This window comes from Stenella coeruleoalba (genome assembly GCF_951394435.1).
Source record: "Stenella coeruleoalba genome assembly, chromosome: 9".
Taxonomy (NCBI): domain Eukaryota; kingdom Metazoa; phylum Chordata; class Mammalia; order Artiodactyla; family Delphinidae; genus Stenella; species Stenella coeruleoalba.
This window is the reverse complement of record NC_137155.1, coordinates 89,537,572-89,557,634: the sequence shown is the minus strand read 5'-3', so window position 1 is coordinate 89,557,634 and position 20,063 is coordinate 89,537,572. Positions and strand designations below refer to the sequence as shown.

Sequence of the window (20,063 nt, the reverse complement as noted above, 5' to 3'; positions counted from 1 at the left end):
GAGGAAAATAACGTGCGTTGACACATTAATAGGAATTATGGGAAATAAAACACTAGGGCACCCTAAAACCCCATTCCAGTGACGTTTGCTGCCAGCCCCTAATCCGATTGTTGGAACCAGTACTTGGTGACTACTCGGTGACTCGTTTTGAAGGTATTACCATTCTCGCGGTTATGCGTTTTCTCCAGTGACACCCTCCACGCCCCTCTTCGTTTTGGTGTGTTTTGGAATCGTGCTCTCTGCTATGGCCGGTGATATGCTCTTTTATTTACTTTTCCTTCTGTATCCTCTACAGGCTTGAATTATATAGGAAAGTACCAAATCTGCGGATTCTGGCCTGTGGTGGGGATGGAACGGTAGGTCCTTGAAAGAGAATCTAGTTCTTTTCCTTGTTTCTTCCATTTGTCTTTTGTTTTCTTTAAGACATTTCTCTTTCTTCATTCCCACCTCACAGTCTTTCCAATCCCCTCAAACCTCTGTCTCTCATGTGAATCCAATCCCCTAAGGGTTAGGAGGGACTTTGTTATTGCCCTCAAGGATTCATACTTGATCTTTCTAAATTAGATTTCCCTCTCTCCACTAGGCTATATCCTTTCCTGTTCCACAAAGTAAGGATGTGGTCACATCACTAGAATGAGGATTGTAGATGACTAAATTATTTTTAAAACAGAAACTGACCTATTTCCATATATTCTTAATAATTGGTCACAACTATGGAGAAGTACGTGTACACAATTGAATTATGGCTTTTTTTTTTTTTTTTTTACTGGTGGAAATAAAACTTAGAATATTGGCTAACATTGGTTTGCATAAAGATCATAACTGGTTCCCTTTGTAGTCATTTTTGGAGAAAAGATGGAGTTGGGCTGAAGTTTAATATCACTGGTGTATTTTCCCCAGTTTGTCTCATCTGTTTCTCAATTTGCCCTCTACTTAGGTTGCTATATTTAGCAAAGGCAAATAATTGAGAATCGTGACATTTAGATTTTGCTGTCCAGTGTCTTTTCTTCTGTATTTGGAGTCTGATCTCATAGGATTTTATTATGAACTATCTTTGGCTTTTCTCTAATCTTCCTAATTAGAATGTTTTATTCTCAAAGGCAGCAATGGAATCTTCTAATTTTATCTCTCACAGCACGTGAACACTTAATGCAGCACTGGATACACATTATATACTAATAAACACAACCGAAAAAAATAAAACAGTGATTGCACTGGTCCTTTAAGATTTTCTGTGGAGAGGAAAACATTTTTCAGTTGGGAAAGTAATGTTTACTATTCTTGGAGACTCTAATACACATTATTAGCTTATAAAATTCATTATAAAGTCTTAAAGAAGCCAAACCTATTTCACTTTGTTTAACCCAGCGTTTTCCAAAATTATTTGACTATGGGGATATGCCTGGTGTCCTGAATTCAGAGTCCTTCCTCTTTCTTGACTTAAGAAATCCACATCGGTTGCCTGTTCCGTCTCCATATCTTGGGCTTCATCCTGGCTTGGCAGTTCCACCTTCCAAACTTCCCCATTATCCACTGCACCTCCCATCACCTCTCTCTGCCTCACTGCTTTCTTCTTCCTTTCCTCTACTCAGCAGATATGTGAAGGAAGCACTGTTCTAAGTTATGTGGTATTGAGGTATTCTCTGCAGTTAGGAAAGTGTTTGGAAACATGGGAATTCAAAGCATAAAGGACAAAGAAGAGAGCCAAGTCCAGACACTTGTGAAACATTTATAATTAGGAGTCAGAGCTGAATTTCAAAAGGAAAGTGGAAAGATAGAAGCAGAAGAACCACCAGTAGTCTATTCTGTCGAGGAAAAAAAAAAAAACCCAAAAGGAGTTTCAAGACAGAGGCAGTGATTACATTCTTAAGAAGAGACAGGAATTACTGTGGATTTGGAGACTAGGAAGTAACTGCTGGTTTTCAAGAAATAGTTTCAAGAGAGTGTCTGGGACAAAACCCAGAATGAGAGAGACTTGGTACCTCCCTATTGGGTCCTAATGACCAGATCAAATCACAGTGTTGAATTTCTATACTCTCTGGTGCCATTAATGTCACTACTTGACACGCAGACTACCTTGTTCCCCAGCTTTTCTAGCATCTCTTCTTTAAATAGACCGTATTAACGGGTATTCCACAAGGCTAACTGTAACTTTTCAATTATATTATAGGCACTTTTTCTTTTTTGGTACCTTATCTGTGATCCTAACTTCAATTTCACATCCTTCTACATAACTCACAGCTGCACTAGACGTTTATACATGGGTCCTTTACAACAGCCATGAAAAGTAATGTATTTCCCCTAGAACTGATGCATACTTTTGAACTAGTTATTTTTCTCAGTGGTAACCTCTGTAGTCCAGTCATGCAGAATCAAACTTTGCATATCTTTTTTTTTTTTTTGCGGTACGCGGGCCTCTCACTGTTGTGGCCTCTCCCATTGCGGAGCACAGGCTCCGGACGCGCAGGCTCAGCGGCCATGGCTCACGGGCCCAGCCGCTCCGCGGCACGTGGGATCTTCCCGGACCGGGGCACGAACCCGTGTCTCCTGCATCGCCAGGCAGACTCTCAACCACTGCGCCACCAGGGAAGCCCAAAGCTTTGCATATCTTATACCTTATGTAAAACCAGGTTTTATTTTATTTTACCTTGTTAGATGTTTTGTAAAAGATATATGGGGTTTATGAAATGTTTATCAAGGTACGTGATTGACATTTTTATCAGTTTCGAATACGAAACTTTAAATTTTGAGTGTTTCTCTAAAGAAGAGGCATCCTGATGGATGCATGAAGAAAAGCTGTTGGCTCGAGGCAAGTGAAGTGTCGGGTATATATGTGACATAAGGGGCTCACCCTTTATTTAGTGAGTGTGTCTGTCACTGTAGAGGCTGTCAGAATTCTGTCAGTGACAAGGTCCCAGGAGGAATCAGATATGGAATATTTTTGATGGGTTAGGATGAGGATACGTTAACCCTCAATCACATTAGTGTGTGTACAAGGTCTTATTAAATATATAGACACGTTGCATTAATTGGAGAAAAGTTATTCGGCTTCAGTATGAGTTACTTTAATTTTATCCTGGTAAAAAGTGCAGGGAGGGAGGTACTGCAGTTGGAGGAGGAAGAGGTGCTTTGGAAGGTTCCCTAACTTCTTCTGAGACATTCTAAATCTGCAAGGGATACGTTTGGATCCCTAAGGGTCTTCACAGCTGTAGCATTATGTTAGTATAGACCATTGCTGTTCAAGAGAACTATAATGCAAGCCGCATTGTTACATTTGAAGTTTTCTAGAAGGCACTTAGAAAAATCTAAGAAGAAGCAGGTTAAATTAATTTTATAATATATTTTATTTAACCCACTATGTCCAAGATATTATCATTTCAACATGCAATCAGTATAAAGTCATTCGTGGGATATTTTATGCTCAATTTGGACTGTCTTCAGAATCTAGCGTATATTTTAAATTTACAGCGCCTCCAGTTGAGATCAGCCATGTTCAAGCAGTCCGTCACCACACAAGGCCAGTGACGGTTGCAGAGGAAGGTGGCCCAGGTGTGGTCTCTTTGTAAGTGGTTTGCATAATCCTGAGGTTGTCACATAGTTGCAGGTTTCGAATGGGCTGGTCCCATCTTTGATCTCTAGGGTGAGAGAAAACTAACTCAGAATGATCTCAAACCTTCATGTTTTTAAACTAGAAACAGTCTCTCTTTGGTCACGGGGTAAATTTGTATTCTGTCCTCTCCTCGGCCACATCTCCACCCAGCCAGCTCCCCATGGCTGCCACCTTGGTTAAATATCGAGGAGTGCGTGAACTGAGACAGTAGGGTCACAGGTCCCTTCCCCTCATTATGGATCCTTAAGGTGAAACATGATCCCTCCGTACCTGCCCTTGGCCTTGATGAGCTGGGCTGGATCCGAAGGTCCACCCTTAACCCTGTTAACGTCTTTCCGAAGGGCTGGGATTAAATGGACTTGAGCCACACACTTATGCTTATTTATGATTCCACTGGCTTCCCTAGATGAGGAGACATCCTACACAGTAGGCCCCCCCACGCCCCGACTCACTACAGCCGGAGCAGGGAAGAAAGCATTATTATTCCCCTTTAATTGACGGGGCCAGCAGATGGTTCCACAGGCCTCTTCTCCCTCAGCACCCCGACGTCCCAGCCTCTCTTGAAGAAGAGCTTGGTACACCCCCAGTTGTCCTCTTGCCGATGAGAGGATGGATAGCCTAAATCTACATTCTGTTTCAAAAAAGCTCATACCTTGACTAGTATCTCGATTTTAAACATTTCTTTTAACACAGAGTGACTTTGTAAACTATTGAGTGCAAATATGAAAATATCGAAAGGAAGAATCATTGTGTACGTGTAAGAAAGGGAACCCAGTTGTCAAATGCTGCGTTTTGATGATCTTTCTGGGTGCAGAAACGTTGCCCTCGTTCTCCTGTGATTTCTCCGTGTGGGTATCCCTCACGTTTCTGCCTGCAGATGATATGAGGAAAGGCAACTGTGCATCTGCTTCGTTCAGAGAAAATGTCAATTCACGGCCCTCTCCACCCCTCAGCCAACGCTAATGTTAGCATATTGCCGAATGAAAACGTTGTTCCATGTGCACTTGGGAAATATTCAGTGATGGTTACAGCTGAACAGGGCCAGGGGGTGGCAGCATCAGGCAGCTGCTGAGGCTGCAGGTCTGGCTGGGCTGCTCTGCTCAGGGCCAAGCCCAGCACCCTGGTGTTCTAGCCCCGTCAGCCCTGCATTTCCTAACACAAAGGCAGAAAGGACCTCTGCCACCTGGAAGATGATCTTGCCCAATCCAGAGAGTTTTCTTCAGTTGTGATGGGAAAGATGCAAAGCGGTGTGTGTTGCAATTAATGAAGTTTAACTGAAGGGGTGCTGGTCAAGCTGGTGGAGAGGATCTGGGGTCATGCGAAAGCCCCAGCAAACACAGTCGCTGCCCACGAACCTGCAGTCTGGACTTCCAGCAGGAGCACGGTCCTGGGAAGGGAGGGCCTCCGATAACAGCTTTGGACCTTAAGACTTTTGCATAGTTTTGCTTTCATAGGGCAAGTACACGGATTATTACTCAAGATCTTTTATGTCTCCTGCTATTGTAGGTGTATTTGTTCCATATTCTCTCCCTCCCTCGCTCCCCCTCTCTCCCTCCCTCCCTCCCTCCCCCTCTCTCCCTCCCTCCCTCCCTTCCCCTCTCTCCCTCCCTCCCTCCCTCCCCCTCTCTCCCTCCCTCCCTCCTTTTTATGCTGCAGTGCAGCTTGGCTTTTACTGTTTGTGATAGTCTGTGAAAGAGAGATTTTTGTGACTTGATGGCAGTCAAAGGTGGGAGTGATTTGTGAACTTTGAGACTCAACTTTTCTTTAAGTAGAGAGACAGGAAGAGGGCATTTTGCTTCTAGGAAACTGGACCTTTATGGATGAAGTAAAGAAAGAGGAAGAAAAGTATATCTTAATCATAGCAGTTAATGTCAATTTAGCATTTCCTATTTGTCAGGCACATGCTAAGCAACGTCTCCATGTTAGTTAGTTGGTAAAATACCCCTATGAGGCAGGTACTGTTATCCCTTTTTACATAGGAGGGAACTTAGATTAAGTGACTCACTGGCTCCGTGAGTTTCGGTAGGTGATGGAGCCAGGCTTCAGACGCAGCTGGGCTCCTCGCAGCTCTGTGCCTTCCCTGCACACCTATGTTATGTTGCCTTCTGAGGAAGCTGGTTGTTGGGTAGTGACGATGTAGCTCTTGGATGAGAACAGCTATTCAGGCGTTGTGCGAAGGAGAGATACGGGCCCACTTCAGCCAAAGAACTGTTAGCCTAACATGGATTGTACCTGAGGGAATTTCAAGACAAAAAAAAAGAAATCTCTGCTGTGAAAGGCAGGAGACGTTTGATGGCTCCAGCGTTGTGTAATGATGAGATACTAAGATTATCTGCTTGTATTCAGGGGAAAATTAAATAATTGAATAACTGGCTGTTGGAAAAAGAAGATAGAATCTATTTATGCATTTTTGTAAAGCAAATCAATTGAGAAGAAAGCGAAAATCAAAGGGTCCGGAGGGCTCCTGGCGTTTTGTGTGGAACCACACACCACAGTTTCATGTGCATTCTTGGCAACCTTCTCAGAAAACAGAAACAAAAACAGGAACAGCTCTTAAGGTTTGAATGAGGACAATTATACGATCAAAGGACTATTAGAAGACACCTTATCAATTCGTGGAAGGTATGGGACACTTATTTCAAAGTTATTTGAAACTTATTTGTGTTTCATGGGCTGTGAATTATTCCTCTAACCTTCCCATCCATCTTACCATTAGCGTTCTTCCTGGGATTTAGAATCTCTCTCTGCAGGCTCGTGTTCAGAGGAAGTTGTTTTGATGTGTTTGATTTTACCTTTTTTTTTTTTAACATCTTTATTGGAGTATAATTGCTTTACAATGGTGTGTTACTTTCTGCTTTATAACAAAGTGAATCAGCTATGCGTATACATATATCCCCATATCTCCTCCCTCTTGCGTCTCCCTCCCACCCTCCCTATCCCACCCCTCTAGGTGGTCACAAACCATCGAGCTGATCTCCCTGTGCTATACAGCTGCTTCCCACTAGCTATCTATTTTACATTTGGTAGTATATATATGCCCATGCCACTCTCAAATCGTCCCAGCTTACCCTTCCCCATTCCTGTGTCCTGAAGTCCATTCTCTACGTCTGCGTCTTTATTCCTGTCTTGCCCCTAGGTTCTTCAGAACCTTTTTTTTTTTTTAGATTCCATATATATGTGTTAGCATATGGTATTTGTTTTTCTCTTTCTGACTTACTCCACTGTGTATGACAGATCCTAGGTCCATCCACCTCACTACAAATAACTCAATTTCGTTTCTTTTTATGGCTGAGTAATATTCCATTGTATATATGTGCCACATCTTCTTTATGCATTCATCTGTTGATGGACGCTTAGGCTGCTTCCATGTCCTGGCTATTGTAAATAGTGCTGCAGTGAACATTGTGGTACATGACTCTTTTTGAATTATGGTTTTCTCAGGGTATATGCCCAGGAGTGGGATTGCTGTGTCGTATGGTAGTTGTATTTTTATGATTTTTCCTTTTTCTTTCTCTGCCTCCTTTTACTAATCCTTTCTAGTAGTTTGAATGGTTTCAGGATCCTGAGAGTAGAGTCGGGTTTTCTTTAAGTGGCTAAGGCTCCCATCCTGCGGCCATGTCAGGGGTGTTTCAGGGGTGTCATTGAGCTCATGGGAATTTGGACGCACTGTTAGAGAGAGGCTGTGTGCCTCGAGCCTTAAGGCATCCCAACTTTCTATGGGTTATGGCCTCAGGCAGTGATCCCTCACCCTCTCTTCTTGGCCTCCTTTCTGCTGGCCAGTGGGGAGCCTGGTTCATACACAGCCTCCTACCAGCCAGGGGTGAACTTTTATTCCCCCTAACCAGACAGAGCCAAACTCCTGGTTTCCTCTGCTTGCCATTTTGATCTTCATTTGTTTCTGGCCCATGAAGACTTTTTTTCCCTCCCATGTTTGTGTCTAGAGTGAAATGGGGTGTTGAAAGTGTGAACTCATAGCATTATCTTTACTCAGAAAAGATAGACCTATTTCAAATAAACATAACAAAAATCTCCCTAAAGGTAAATGGACTGAGGTCTGCATAATCAGCTCTCAGAAGTTTTAAAGAGACTTCCTTCTTTTCCCTGCTCTGTATGGGATATTGAATTGGTTTCTAGAAAGTTCCACCGCATTTCTGAGAGTCTCTGTTTCTACTCAGGGCTGTTTACAGCCACAGCCAGTGATCCCAGTTTGTTGGGATTTCTCTGAGTTTTCACATCCTTTTTAATGACTTTTAAATCCCCTTCTTGTAGTTTATTAGAGGCGCCTGCTTTTACCGTGTCTAGTTTGTGCTTTCAGCAGCTCAGGAGCAATAGCAACATAGTCATCAGCACTACTTTAGCATCTGGCATTTTTTCCCTTTACTTCAGTTCGCAAGGTTAGTGAGTATTGTGTGTAAGGGAAGAGCTAAAGAAGTGCTGGCTGGAAATCTACGGACTTGTCTAGGAGCAAATCGCCCAGTTTGGGGGAAAGGGGGGGATTTTGGACACTAGTGTAGGTCTGGATTTTTAGTTTACCACTTTGGATGAACATAGTGGTATCCCTTTCTAGAAGGTAAAGACAGTTTTAGATTTCTTGCCAGATGGGCAAGTTTGACATCCTGGGAAGTACTCGTGTTGGAGGAGAAAGGATTTTAGATGCAAGTCAACAGACCTGGCATGACTCCGACTCTGCCACTTTTGATTATTTTGTCTTGAGCAAATAACATGACCTCTGTGTACCTCAGTTAATAAATCTGCAAATTAACTGAATTTGACGAAGCAATTTCCAAGGTCTCCCCAGTGTTCCACGGGTTCCCAAGGTACATGCCATGGTCTCAGGGATGTTCAGGCCACATCTAGAGCCGGGTTTAGTTCTTTACTGAAAGGTCCCCTGCACCAGAGTGGCTAAGAGGTTGGCCTTTGGTGTGTGGCAAACCTAGCTTTGAATGTCAGCTCTACCTCGCACATGATTAAGGAGGTCACTAAACCTTCCAAGTCTTGGTTTCCTTATCTACAAAATGAAGACAAAAATTATATCTATTGTAGAGAGTTGTTTTGAAGCTTAATAAGATAATTCAGTAGAAAAATTTGCTCAGGGACTAGCACATAGAAAGCAATCAGTATGTCTCTCTTTTTGTTCATTGTAAACTCCTTGAGAGCAGGCATTCTGCCTTACCTATCTTAGTGTAGTTCATTTACCTTTTTATTTCAATTACTTAGTTCCATGTTTTATATGCAGTAGTGTTCAATAAATGTACAATTAAAGTATAATTTTAAAAAAAATTTTAAAATAATTATACAAATTTAGAATGAATACATGTCAAAAATTTATTTAGCTTTTTTTTTCTTTTTTTTTTAAGAAGATGTTGAGGGTAGGAGTTTATTAATTAATTTATTTATTTTTGCTGTGTTGCGTCTTCGTTTCTGTGCGAAGGCTTTCTCTAGTTGTGGCAAGCGGGGGCCGCTCTTCATCGCGGTACGCGGGCCTCTCACCATCGCGGCCTCTCTTGTTGCGGAGCACAGGCTCCAGACGCGCAGGCTCAGTAGTTGTGGCTACGGGCCTAGTTGCTCCATGGCATGTGGGATCCTCCCAGACCAGGGCTCAAACCCGTGTCCCCTGCATTAGCAGGCAGATTCTCAACCACTGCGCCACCAGGGAAGCCCTATTTAGCTTTTTAATAAAGGAATCAGCAAGATAATACAAGAAGAGGAAAATGATTATGTAGTTTATACCAAAATAATTTTTCTAAATTTGAGACAAAATTAGTTTATGCCCTTATGGGGGGATAGAACCATAACCTTTAAAGTGATCTCTTCTTGACATTTGTACCTCTGCAGGACAGAAATCCTCAAGTTAACCTACAGTCATAAAGTTCTTAGATAAGCCTGTGACACTACTCTAGAAAGACATTGTGAGGATATGCAAGTTCCTTTTTGGTATTTCCAAGTTTGGGGTAATTTTTCTAAATAGTTATAATAAGACTAAACCCAAAGTATTATTTATCTTAGAAAAAGATTAAACAGGAATATGATTCTAGTATATAAGTATCTGTTTTCTGCCTAAACTTATAATAAGTACTAAGTTCATCCATAATTATGTTTTCATAATGTTTCATTAAGGGGAATGTAGGGATATTTAGGAAAGCACGACTAATTTCTAAGATAACATGGAGAGTAACCATTTAATAAGTGCTTACATGGGCCATGCACCATAATGAGGGTTTTATGTACGTTTTAGTTTAATCTATAAACGATCTTGTGAGGTAGGCATTATCTCCATTTTGAAAATCAGATAAATGAGTCTGTGAGGTTAAATAACTTAATCAAGATTACGAAGCCAATATGGGCCAGAATTGAGGTTAGTCTGCTCCTGAGTCTTAGGTTTCCTGCAGTGCCCTATGTATATACCTCCCTAAATTGTAAACTCTCCTGAATTTTAAAGTACATCTCTAGGTAACATACAGATGAATGGGTCTAGTTTTGCTTATATGATACAGCATATACAAAATGGTTCTTTTTCCTATAAGAGACTTGCCATTGTGAAACTGCTTGAGATAAGTGGCCTTTCAGTTCCCTGGTCACTGGATTAAAACATGCATGTTTTAAAGAAAAGTAGAACTATTCTATTTGCTCCTTTTAAAGGCTCCTGTTCTCAGGTTGTCGTCTTTGTAACTTATCTGTCTTCCTTATATCTCTTCTGGTCCCCAAAATGTCTGTAGGTGGGCTGGATCCTTTCCATTCTGGATGAACTGCAGCTGAGCCCTCAGCCTCCGGTTGGGGTCCTTCCTCTGGGGACCGGGAACGACCTGGCTCGAACTCTCAACTGGGGAGGGGTAAGAACTGCCCTCAGGGGCTGCCCATGTCATCCAGCAACAGATCTCCAAACCCATAGATGCTCAAGTGGAAGGGGCACATGCTACTCTTGTTCAAGGACCAAGTTAGAGTTGAGAATCAAGGTCCCCCATGAACCATGGTTTTATCTGGTGACTTCTTCAATTTAAACTTACAGTCAGCTAGAGAAGAAGGGAACATTTTATATTTAAAAAAAAATGGGGGTTAGTACACAGGCCTGGGGCTTTTTGAGGTACCCACTAAAGACAGAGGGTGGGTTGGCCTTAGGTCCTCATGTTAAACAATCACAGAGACTTGAATTGCTCCTGACCCCCAGTCCTCTCCAGAAGAGTGAGTCTGGTTCAGAGTTACAATCCTGGAAGAGTTATGGCTTTGTTTGAGCATTTAGATTTCTGGTCAGTGTCGTCATGATTTTATACAGGTTATACAGGTAACCAACTGTTGGTTATACAGGTAACCAACTGTCCTTTTCAACATGGAGCCAATTCGGGAAAGCTTGTTGAAAGTAATTTACCTGTCACTAACCAGCCATTTTATCATCATCATCATCATTATTTTTATCGTACTAAGAAAATAAGAAAGCACAATATACTAACATATGCTGCCCCACCAGCTTTTTAACTGCTCATATGAGACCATTGCCTGGGCTGAGCTCCATGAAAACTATCTTCAGATATTAGCAGATGTTACTCTGGCTTTTGGGTGCATTCACCTCCCATAGGTGATAATTATGTCCAGATATTAGCAGATATTTATTTGGCCTTGGATGAATTAACCTCCCATCGGTCTTTTTTTTAAAGTAAACATGGTATAAATCATAAATATATTTACATGAATTAGCTAAATGTATTATTGGTATTAATTCCTCTTATCCAAATCAGTGACTTGACTGTCCTTAATAATCGTGCTATCAGTAATGTGTGCTCAAGGAGTAAGTAGCTAGCTCCCTGGCAGGGCTATTCCTCAGTCAGACTTGCCCTAGGTCCTGGAAGGAATGGTGTCCTAGTACAAGGTCAGGGAGAGGTGAGTGAAATGGAATGTCAGTGGAAGAAATTGTCTAGCCGATGTCACCTTGATTCTTTTCCCGCTTTTCCACATACACTTGTTCTGTGTATCCTCCAAATTCCTCTAGTTTTCACTTTTCACTCTGATAAAAACAGCCATCCAGCATGGATCTCAAAAGCCTGCCGGTGGCCGTTGGTTCTTGGTGCTGGCAAAAGTCATTCCTCAGCTCAAATCAGCTAGAGTTAGTATTTCTGTGCACATTACCCATGCCTATTGTCTTAAATTCTAAGTACCTCGAGGAGAACAGTTTACTCTCCCAGCCTTGCTAATTGCAAAATAAACAGCTGTAGAACAAGGGCTCTGCCTTGCATGAAATACCTTTGGCTGTACTGTTCCCTTCTCCAGACAGCAATGTGTGTGCTCTTTGATTCCTTAGGGCTACACCGATGAACCTGTTTCTAAGATCCTTTGCCAAGTAGAAGATGGGACGATTGTACAGCTAGATCGCTGGAACCTCCATGTGGAAAGAAACCCAGACTTGCCTCCAGAAGAACTTGAAGATGGCGTGTGTAAGGTTAGAGAGTTCTTCCTTCAGCAGAAAGCTAACCCTGGAGTATCTGCCTGAGTCACAGGAAATACGTTCCTGGCTGGAGGGTCATGTGCTGATTCCTTCCTATGAGATGACAGGACGGTGTTTGAGTTGACGGCTACTAGGGCTATGAGTATAACACTTCCTGATGATTCTGCCCCGTAGACGTCTAAAGACCAAGATTTCCTACCTACTTCCATAGCGCAGGGAGCTGTTCTCTGTCCTCAAATTCCACACCAGAAAGAAATATATCAGTTTTCTAATCTTTCAAATTCATTGCAAACTCTTAACCTACGAGAAGTTAAAAAAAATCGTATGATCTGAAGCATTAGGCACAGGGTCTTTCAAAAGAAAGAGAAATGCCTGGGATTTCTGGTCTGATAGCAAATATTTCAATTTCATCACTTGATTGGGACATCAAGATGCCTAAATAAATGTTTGACTTAGTGTTTTTCCTTCAGTGATTGAACTTGTATCTCAACCCAAGACAAACCAAGGGACATAATTGTAAAAATGCTACTATAGAGCTTCAGGGGAACATTTGGCTTTAAGTTCTGGCCTCAATCTCAGATAAATTTGATAGGTTTCTGAGTAGACACTTGCTTTCTATTACTTTCCGCTTTCCTTCTACAACAGTGTTTTCAAATTTTTGTTGTGTAAGAATCTCCAGGTGTGCCTATAAAATGCAGATTACAAGATCCTATTCCCAGTGATTCTGATTAAGTAGGTGCAGGGTGAAGGCCCAGGCATCTGTACTTAAACGGCATCCCTGCTATATTGGGTTGTGCCATTGACTGAGGCCAAGATTTCATGGTGGTTTCAGCCTTAAAATTCGATATCATTTTAGACCAAACCAATGCACCTTTACTGATTAGTGCCATGATCCTGACCAATTGTGATAGATGCTCAAGTTACTTATTTGGCTAAAATTGGTTAAAACATGTTTGTCTTACCTTCATGGTTTTTTCACCTAAACTATGATCCAGAAACTATAAGGTTGTTAGTAGATATCATGATTGCTCAGTTGATCTTGAGTTCTTAACGTCACAACGTTGTTTGAACAAGTGTCATCTTGGGATATAATACTTCTTCCTAATGTATTTGACTTACAGAAATTGGATAGAAAACAGCTGAAGTACAAAGAAGTGTACCATATGGAAATGTTATGGACCTAACCCCACTCAACTTGGAATGGTTAGATCCTCAATAGCAATCTATATTTAATTCTCTTCCCAATAGCTTAAGAAATGGAAAGACTTCTTGGTGCAGCCTGGGAACATCAATCCAGATAATTAAAGGGTTTTGAAAGTGAATTTTTGAGGAGATGTGTAGGAAATCAGGGCAATTTTTCCTGGAAAATATGAATAAGAACTTAATAACAGACTAAATTGTGATGTTATTTAGAGGATGGTGACCAGATGTTCTCCTAAGTTATCAGTGGATGCTAAGACATGGGTTAGAATTGTAGCCAAAAGAGCATAAATGGGAGAAATGAACATATCTGCGCTTTTGGCAGGATCACCAACCCTTGCTGTCATTACTAAGGACTTGTATTTTGTTTCAGTGCAGGAACTGGACATTCTCATATTTGAAGCCAGGAGAGTGAGACATGTTTTGGCAAGGTTCTGTGTGTTTAGTTTCTCTCCCTGTTCTCTAGTCGGTTGTAACGACTTCTAAGGGCTGATCTGACCTCTGAATCAGTACAAGCTCTGACTCGGCGTTCCATCGAAGGGTTCATCCTTTATTTCAGTTTTTCTCTTTCTGCATTAATATCTCTTGCTCTCCCTCTGACTCTTCCTCTCATTTTATTTTTCTCTTAATGGGACACGATTATCGCTCTAGTCAAACAGAAAATCTTACTGATCAAGGGGCATATGAAACCCTGTAATAAACTTACTTTTGAAATCTTGAGGCCAAACACTTATTTCTAATAGAAGAGAAGTGCATTTCTATCTGGAGGATAAACCTGATAATTATCTGGAAACATTATCTAGGCTGAGATAAAATTACCTCTCCATTTCCTTTTTTTTTTTTTTTTTTCTTTTTGTTTTGCGGTACATTGGCCTCTCACTGTTGTGGCCTCTCCCGTTGCGGAGCACAGGCTCCGGACGCGCAGGCTCAGTGGCCATGGCTCACGGGCCCAGCCGCTCCGCAGCATGGGGGATCCTCCCGGACCGGGGCACGAACCCGTGTGCCCTGCATCGGCAGGCGGACTCTCAACCACTGCGCCACCAGGAAAGCCCCTCCATTTACTTTTAACGTTTATCTTTCATTCTGAGTTGCAGAAGGAAAAGTGTAAGAACCACCATTTGCCTTCTAGCATTTTCCACATGCTTTTCTAATTCAACTGAAGCTTTCAAATCATATCAGCTTTGTAGTTTTAATGCAGGACTTTAGGCTGCATAGTTTGTTCTTTCCTTTACTCAGCTTGTAGCAGTAACAGCCAGGGACCCAGAGGACTCTGGGAAGGAAAGCTAAGGCTTGTATGTGTATCTGTGTGTCTGCGTTGCATATTTCAGAGTCATATTAAAGATTAGAGTTGATAGACTAAATAGGAATCTGAATACTGATAAATACACACACACACACACACACACACACACACACACACACACACACACACACATATATTTTTATTTTTATTTTTATTTTTCCTCTAGGTTGAGAATAGCTGAATGGCTCCCACTGACTTATTGCTTACATGACTTTTGTCAAAAAATGTATTTTTTTGGAAAATAATTGAAGGGTAAACAAATGTTATTCATTTTAAGTTGCAGTATTAATATGCTGAACGTAAATTCTTGAAAAAACTTGCATCCACTGATTAAGAAGGTTAGACACGATCCTTACAATTGAATTTACTTGCTAAGTTTGCTTGTTGAATCATCCTGTGTAACTATTACAAACGTGCATCCCTCAGCTTATGAGGTTCTCTTATTACAATGTACACAAGAATGGTTCTCATTGAATAATTTGTATTTGTATCCCTTTTTTCCTAAACTATTTAAAATTCTTAGGAGTATCGTTTGAGTTGAGCTTTCACTAAAGAATTAATTCAAAAATCCATTGTTCCTTCCACATAGACACCCTGCCTTGAGTTTTAATTGATCGTCCTCCCAGGGACTTGCCCCAGAGACAAGTGTCTGGCTTTAGGTTTTATTTTCCTCTTTTTGCCTGGTCACACACAACTTCACCTCTGCCTTTGTTCATCATTGCAGCTTCCTCTGAATGTTTTCAATAATTACTTCAGCCTCGGATTTGATGCCCACGTCACACTGGAGTTCCATGAATCCAGAGGTGAGGACAACGTCCCATTTCCATCTCCCAGGGAGGAAGTTGCCAGCAGGTGTTTTGCATGTTCCGTTTTGTTCGCATATCACTTAAATGTTGACAGTGTGTCTAATGCAGTTGCATTTGAACCTTCATGTTGCCCCTGGGAGCTAGACAAGATAGGAACTTATTACAGATGTTACTTTGAGACCTCATTGTTTAGGATCTCAAAGATGGTAAAGGTCAGGACCAGATGTTTACTCCGGATCTCAGGACTGCTAATCTTTAGGTTTGACTAGAAACTTTGAAGTTAGCGAACTACTAAGAAGTGATAAAAAGAGAGTCTTTCACTGAAGTCATTAGAATACTTACAGCTTCTCAAACCACCCATTATTAAAGTTCAGGACTTTATAACCAAGGTCATTGGAATCTTGTAGCCAAACATAAAAGTCTTCCCTGTGTGCACAAAAGAGACAACAGTCACCTGTTGTCAACAGTACGGGGGCTGGCTATAGGTGGTTTAGGTTGAAAGAAAAGGGCTTGACGGTGATTGGATTAGGCCTGGAAGGTGCTTGGAATCTCCACTGGACGAGGTAGTATGAGTGAGGGCTGGTGGTCATTTAAGTATTAGAAGAGATGGAATCGAGATTTGGGGAAGCAAAATAACTTTTGAAAGAGAAATAAGATGAAATAATGACAAGTTAAATATTTCATCAACATTTTCTTATGTCATTCAGAACTGAGAAAGTTTAGGATTTGGGCTTATGCTTTGAAGCCTCAATCTCTTGCTTTCTTGGTCTCTCTTAATCTCTTTCTCTTAAACTCTCTTCTTGTACAATACGTCTATGTCTCTGCCTGTACCTAGTCCCTTGTGAATATGGTAACATGTAACCAAAATAATGCTTGGCTGCAAGTATAAGTAATTTGTGAGATAAAAGTCATAATGAGGGATTCTTTTACTTTTCCTCTAGATTCTGCAAGAGCCTCTAAGCTTTTAACTCATAGAATTTGAAATACAGAGTACAAAAGGCTAAAGTTCAATGGTTCAGATTCCAGTAATAATGCAGAGAAAGTTCTGACAACACTTTTATATACTAAAGATCAGGAATGGGGCTATAGGATTAAGGCTGTTAGAAGACAAAATAAAAGTAGAGTATAAACCTGTAATTCTCTTACTGAATTCAGCAATTTTGTTAGACTTTGCATTCCTGGTTTCATGAGGCTTTGAGGGTCAAATGCTGAGCTAAGTAGAAGGAGTACTGATTAAAGAAAGAGTCATAGTTTTCTCTGGTTAACCAGAAAATCACAGATAGAAAGCTTGGTTGACAACGGAACCATAAATAGCAAATACCCAAATCAGAAACACCGACACGCTCCGCACCTCCCTGCTCTAGACAGTTCTCAGAGATTAGATATTCAGAGGGTCCTACATTAGGGCTGGCATTTATAACCTGCTGCCTTTCCTAATTTAAGGAGAGTAGACTTGGGGAAGTAACTGGAGATTTCTTTCTCCATTTCTTACCCCATTTATTTCTCATATTCTTTGGGAGACTCTGGATCTGGGCTTCCTAATAAAATCTTTACGTTTCTTAACAGTACTTGTAAAGTCGTACAGTTATCACTAATGCATGAACCTCCAAATTAGACATCCTGCCAGGAGAAGAGGTCTAAGTGAGTAAGTGGCGGACAGAGAGCTCATTCAAGGGAGACTAATATTTTGTCTTATTAATCTGAAAGTTATCCTAATGATATGTTTCCTTGTGGTGAAACTTTGGTGCCTCAGAATGAGAGGGCAGCAAAGAGAGACCTCACGGTGGAAAGACCAGGCTTAGAAAGAATTCTTGTGGGAAAGCGATTTTTTTCTTTTCTTTTAAACTGTGGAACTATTTCATTTTAGAGAGGAACATACAAATTGTGGTGTATATGTATGTCTACATCGTTCTATATGTGTGATTATAAAATAATTGGTTGAAAGATGCCAAGAGTTAATACTTTACTTTGAATACTTTATTGCCGAGGCTTAGTGTAAGTGCTTTCCTGCAATCGGAGAAGGAATTGCAAACATTTTCCCTGCAGGTAAGCCCAGGCTCTTGAGGAAAAACAGCCGCTGAAGAGCTGGATAAGGGAGGATTGCTGTTGACTGAGAGTAACGCATACCATACTTACAGAGAGGATATTGAGATGGTACACGATAAATATGCACAAACTATTGGAACCAGACTTGGTTGACATGCCTAGACCAGAGGTGTGGACTTCTTAGTATCTGTTAGTCTATTCTGTTTGCATTAAGTAAAAAAAAAAAAAATCATTATTTATGATGAAAGGTATAATTACTCAAGCTATTATTATTATTATTATTTTTACTGTTTTCCATTTATTTGGATTTTCCCCAAAATCCAAAATTCCCCAAAATCCAAATCCAAAATTGAGTCAAGAAATCTCAAGCTCAGCTGCAGAAAGAAGAGAAAGATAGCAGGCCGCATTTTCAATAGGGGCACACGTACTTACTTTGTTGGTAGGTTGTGTGAGTGGCAGTTCTCAAGCCACACAAACCATAGTTGAGACTTCAAACTGTTCTCAAATACAGCTGCTCAGGGACTGAGTTCATGACAAAACTTGTATCGTTTGCCATCAAATACTTGCAGAGTGATTCAGAGCCCCATAAGAGCCATTACCAAAAAACAAACGCAAAAGAGCTTGCGTAGAATAACCGATTCGTTACTAGTCCAAAACTACAATACATTGGGAATTACGCTCATCCATTTACATGCAATGGGTAGGAAAAACAAGTCTCACTAAAGCAGAATCTTAAAAAATTTAATTGCAGAAACAATTTTTGGCATAGATGTGAAATAACCCATCAAATTGACATGGGACAAATGCAGACGTCTGCCTTACTATTGATACTTATATTGTATTTCTTTTAGAAGGGACAATTAAAACGACATTTATTTTGAGACAGTTTATTAGTGGCATTACTGTGTAAATGCCTTTAGAATTACCAGTAAAAAATCAAGCAAGGAGTAGAGATAGTCTTAACATTTTGATTGACTTAACATTTTGTATATACAGAAGGCAAACATGAATCATTTCATCAGATAGAAGGTATACTTAATTTGATTGGAAAACAGAAGCTTTTTTATTCTCATAGTGGCTAAGCCATGCATGGCTGAACTGTTGCACATCAGAACGTGCAGTTGTTTGGAACAGAATGGAGAGTTTTAATAGGATTGGTCATTTAATTGTCAGCTGGAGTCTCGCCCAGTGCTTTAATCACTACTGCATTATGACAGTGCTTGAGGAAGTACATTGAAAATATTCCAATCCATTAACATATAGGCATGTTAACGATGATTATCATTATCAGGTAGCAAAGCAAGGTCTCGCTTTGCCAGCTGCGTGAATTAGATTGTCATTTTGGGGGGGACATGAAGGATATTAAACACATCAAACTTTTAGTCTGAGATTGTCTGCTAAAGTTGTACTGCCTCATTGAAGTTACTTCTTATTCAGAGGATTTGAGCCTCTGCTACAAGGTCAAGGAAATACAACTATGACTCTAGAGGAAGCAGTTTTTAAATCTGATTTAGGATTTGCTATTTTCACCGAATATACAGAGACATGCAGATCAGCATGTTTCAAAAGATTATGAATGTTTCATGATTCATATGGAGAACTGACAGATTTCTTTAAAAAGGTGTTATTTTCAGTGGCTTACCAAATCATCACCATCACTGCAAAGGACACACTGCCAGGCTCTTGCCCAGGTAATAAGACTTAGGCACAATCTGCCCTCGAGAAACTCTCACTGTCCGAGGTTCTCTGTAACCTTCTTTTCCATCTTGAACCTCAACGTGGCATCTACTCCTCGTTCAAGACTCAAGTGTACTTGCCTCTGGAACACTTTTCTGATCATTCCCTTTGTGTGTGACTCCTACTTTGTCTTACAGAGACATCTTTCTATGGCATATACAAAAGGACATTTTATTTTTCATTTTCAGACCTGTCTCCCCCACTCTAAACAACATGAGGGCAAAAGACTATGTCTTTACTTTCATATTCCTTGTGCCAAGTCCAGTGGCTGTCTCAATGTTTGTTACAGGAACGGAATGTTTAATTGAAGGATGGGCCTGTATATAAAAAATAAATAAAAGTAGAAGGGAATATAAAGTAAGGGTAAGATTAGTTGTTCAGACAGTGTATAATGTGGGAGTTTGGTAGGGACTGTTGGCAGGACAAAGGTATCAGGGGAAAGTTTCCAGAAAGGGTAGGAGGGAGTATAGTAGGAAATAAAGAAGGAGTTTGTTGTAGACAAGAAGTAAAGTGGGCAAGGGCATTTCAGACAGGAAGGAAAATGAGTTTGTGATAAAGATACGGGTTAGGTGACCAACTAATACATAATGTAAAATTTTTGCAATGGTGTTAGAAACATGAAGATAATGTTGATAAAAATATTTGTCCTTAATGGGACATGACATTGGAAGGAAAGATTTTTATAATATATACAATTTGAATTGAAGGTGGCACTGTACTGTGGGCATAGATTTTAGAGTCATTTATATATACATAACTGAAGTCTTAAGATTGAGTAGATATCCAATGCAGAGAATTTGGAAGATGTGTGTTATGTGAGGTTCAAATCACTTACTGATTTTTATAAACATAGTGTTGAACTTATATTTACTCCCTAATAGGCAAGACCAATTTCAGACAAAAGTAGGCTTTAGGATTCCATTCTAA

At 40.6% G+C, this 20,063-nt stretch overlaps 1 protein-coding gene across 5 annotated transcripts in view; it reads left to right on the top strand.

The window, feature by feature from the left end:
- The window catches only part of DGKI (diacylglycerol kinase iota), a gene marked incomplete at its 5' end in the record, with an annotated part of 450,496 nt that overhangs the window by 248,350 nt on the left and 182,083 nt on the right, over window positions 1–20,063 (top strand). For all 5 annotated transcript variants that reach the window (XM_079930955.1, XM_079930954.1, XM_079930953.1 and 2 more), the window contains 4 exons: window positions 296–356; window positions 10,327–10,440; window positions 11,901–12,038; window positions 15,272–15,350. In XM_079930955.1, the coding sequence (XP_079787081.1) occupies window positions 296–356; window positions 10,327–10,440; window positions 11,901–12,038; window positions 15,272–15,350 (392 nt within the window). The remainder of the gene's footprint in view (window positions 1–295; window positions 357–10,326; window positions 10,441–11,900; window positions 12,039–15,271; window positions 15,351–20,063) is intronic.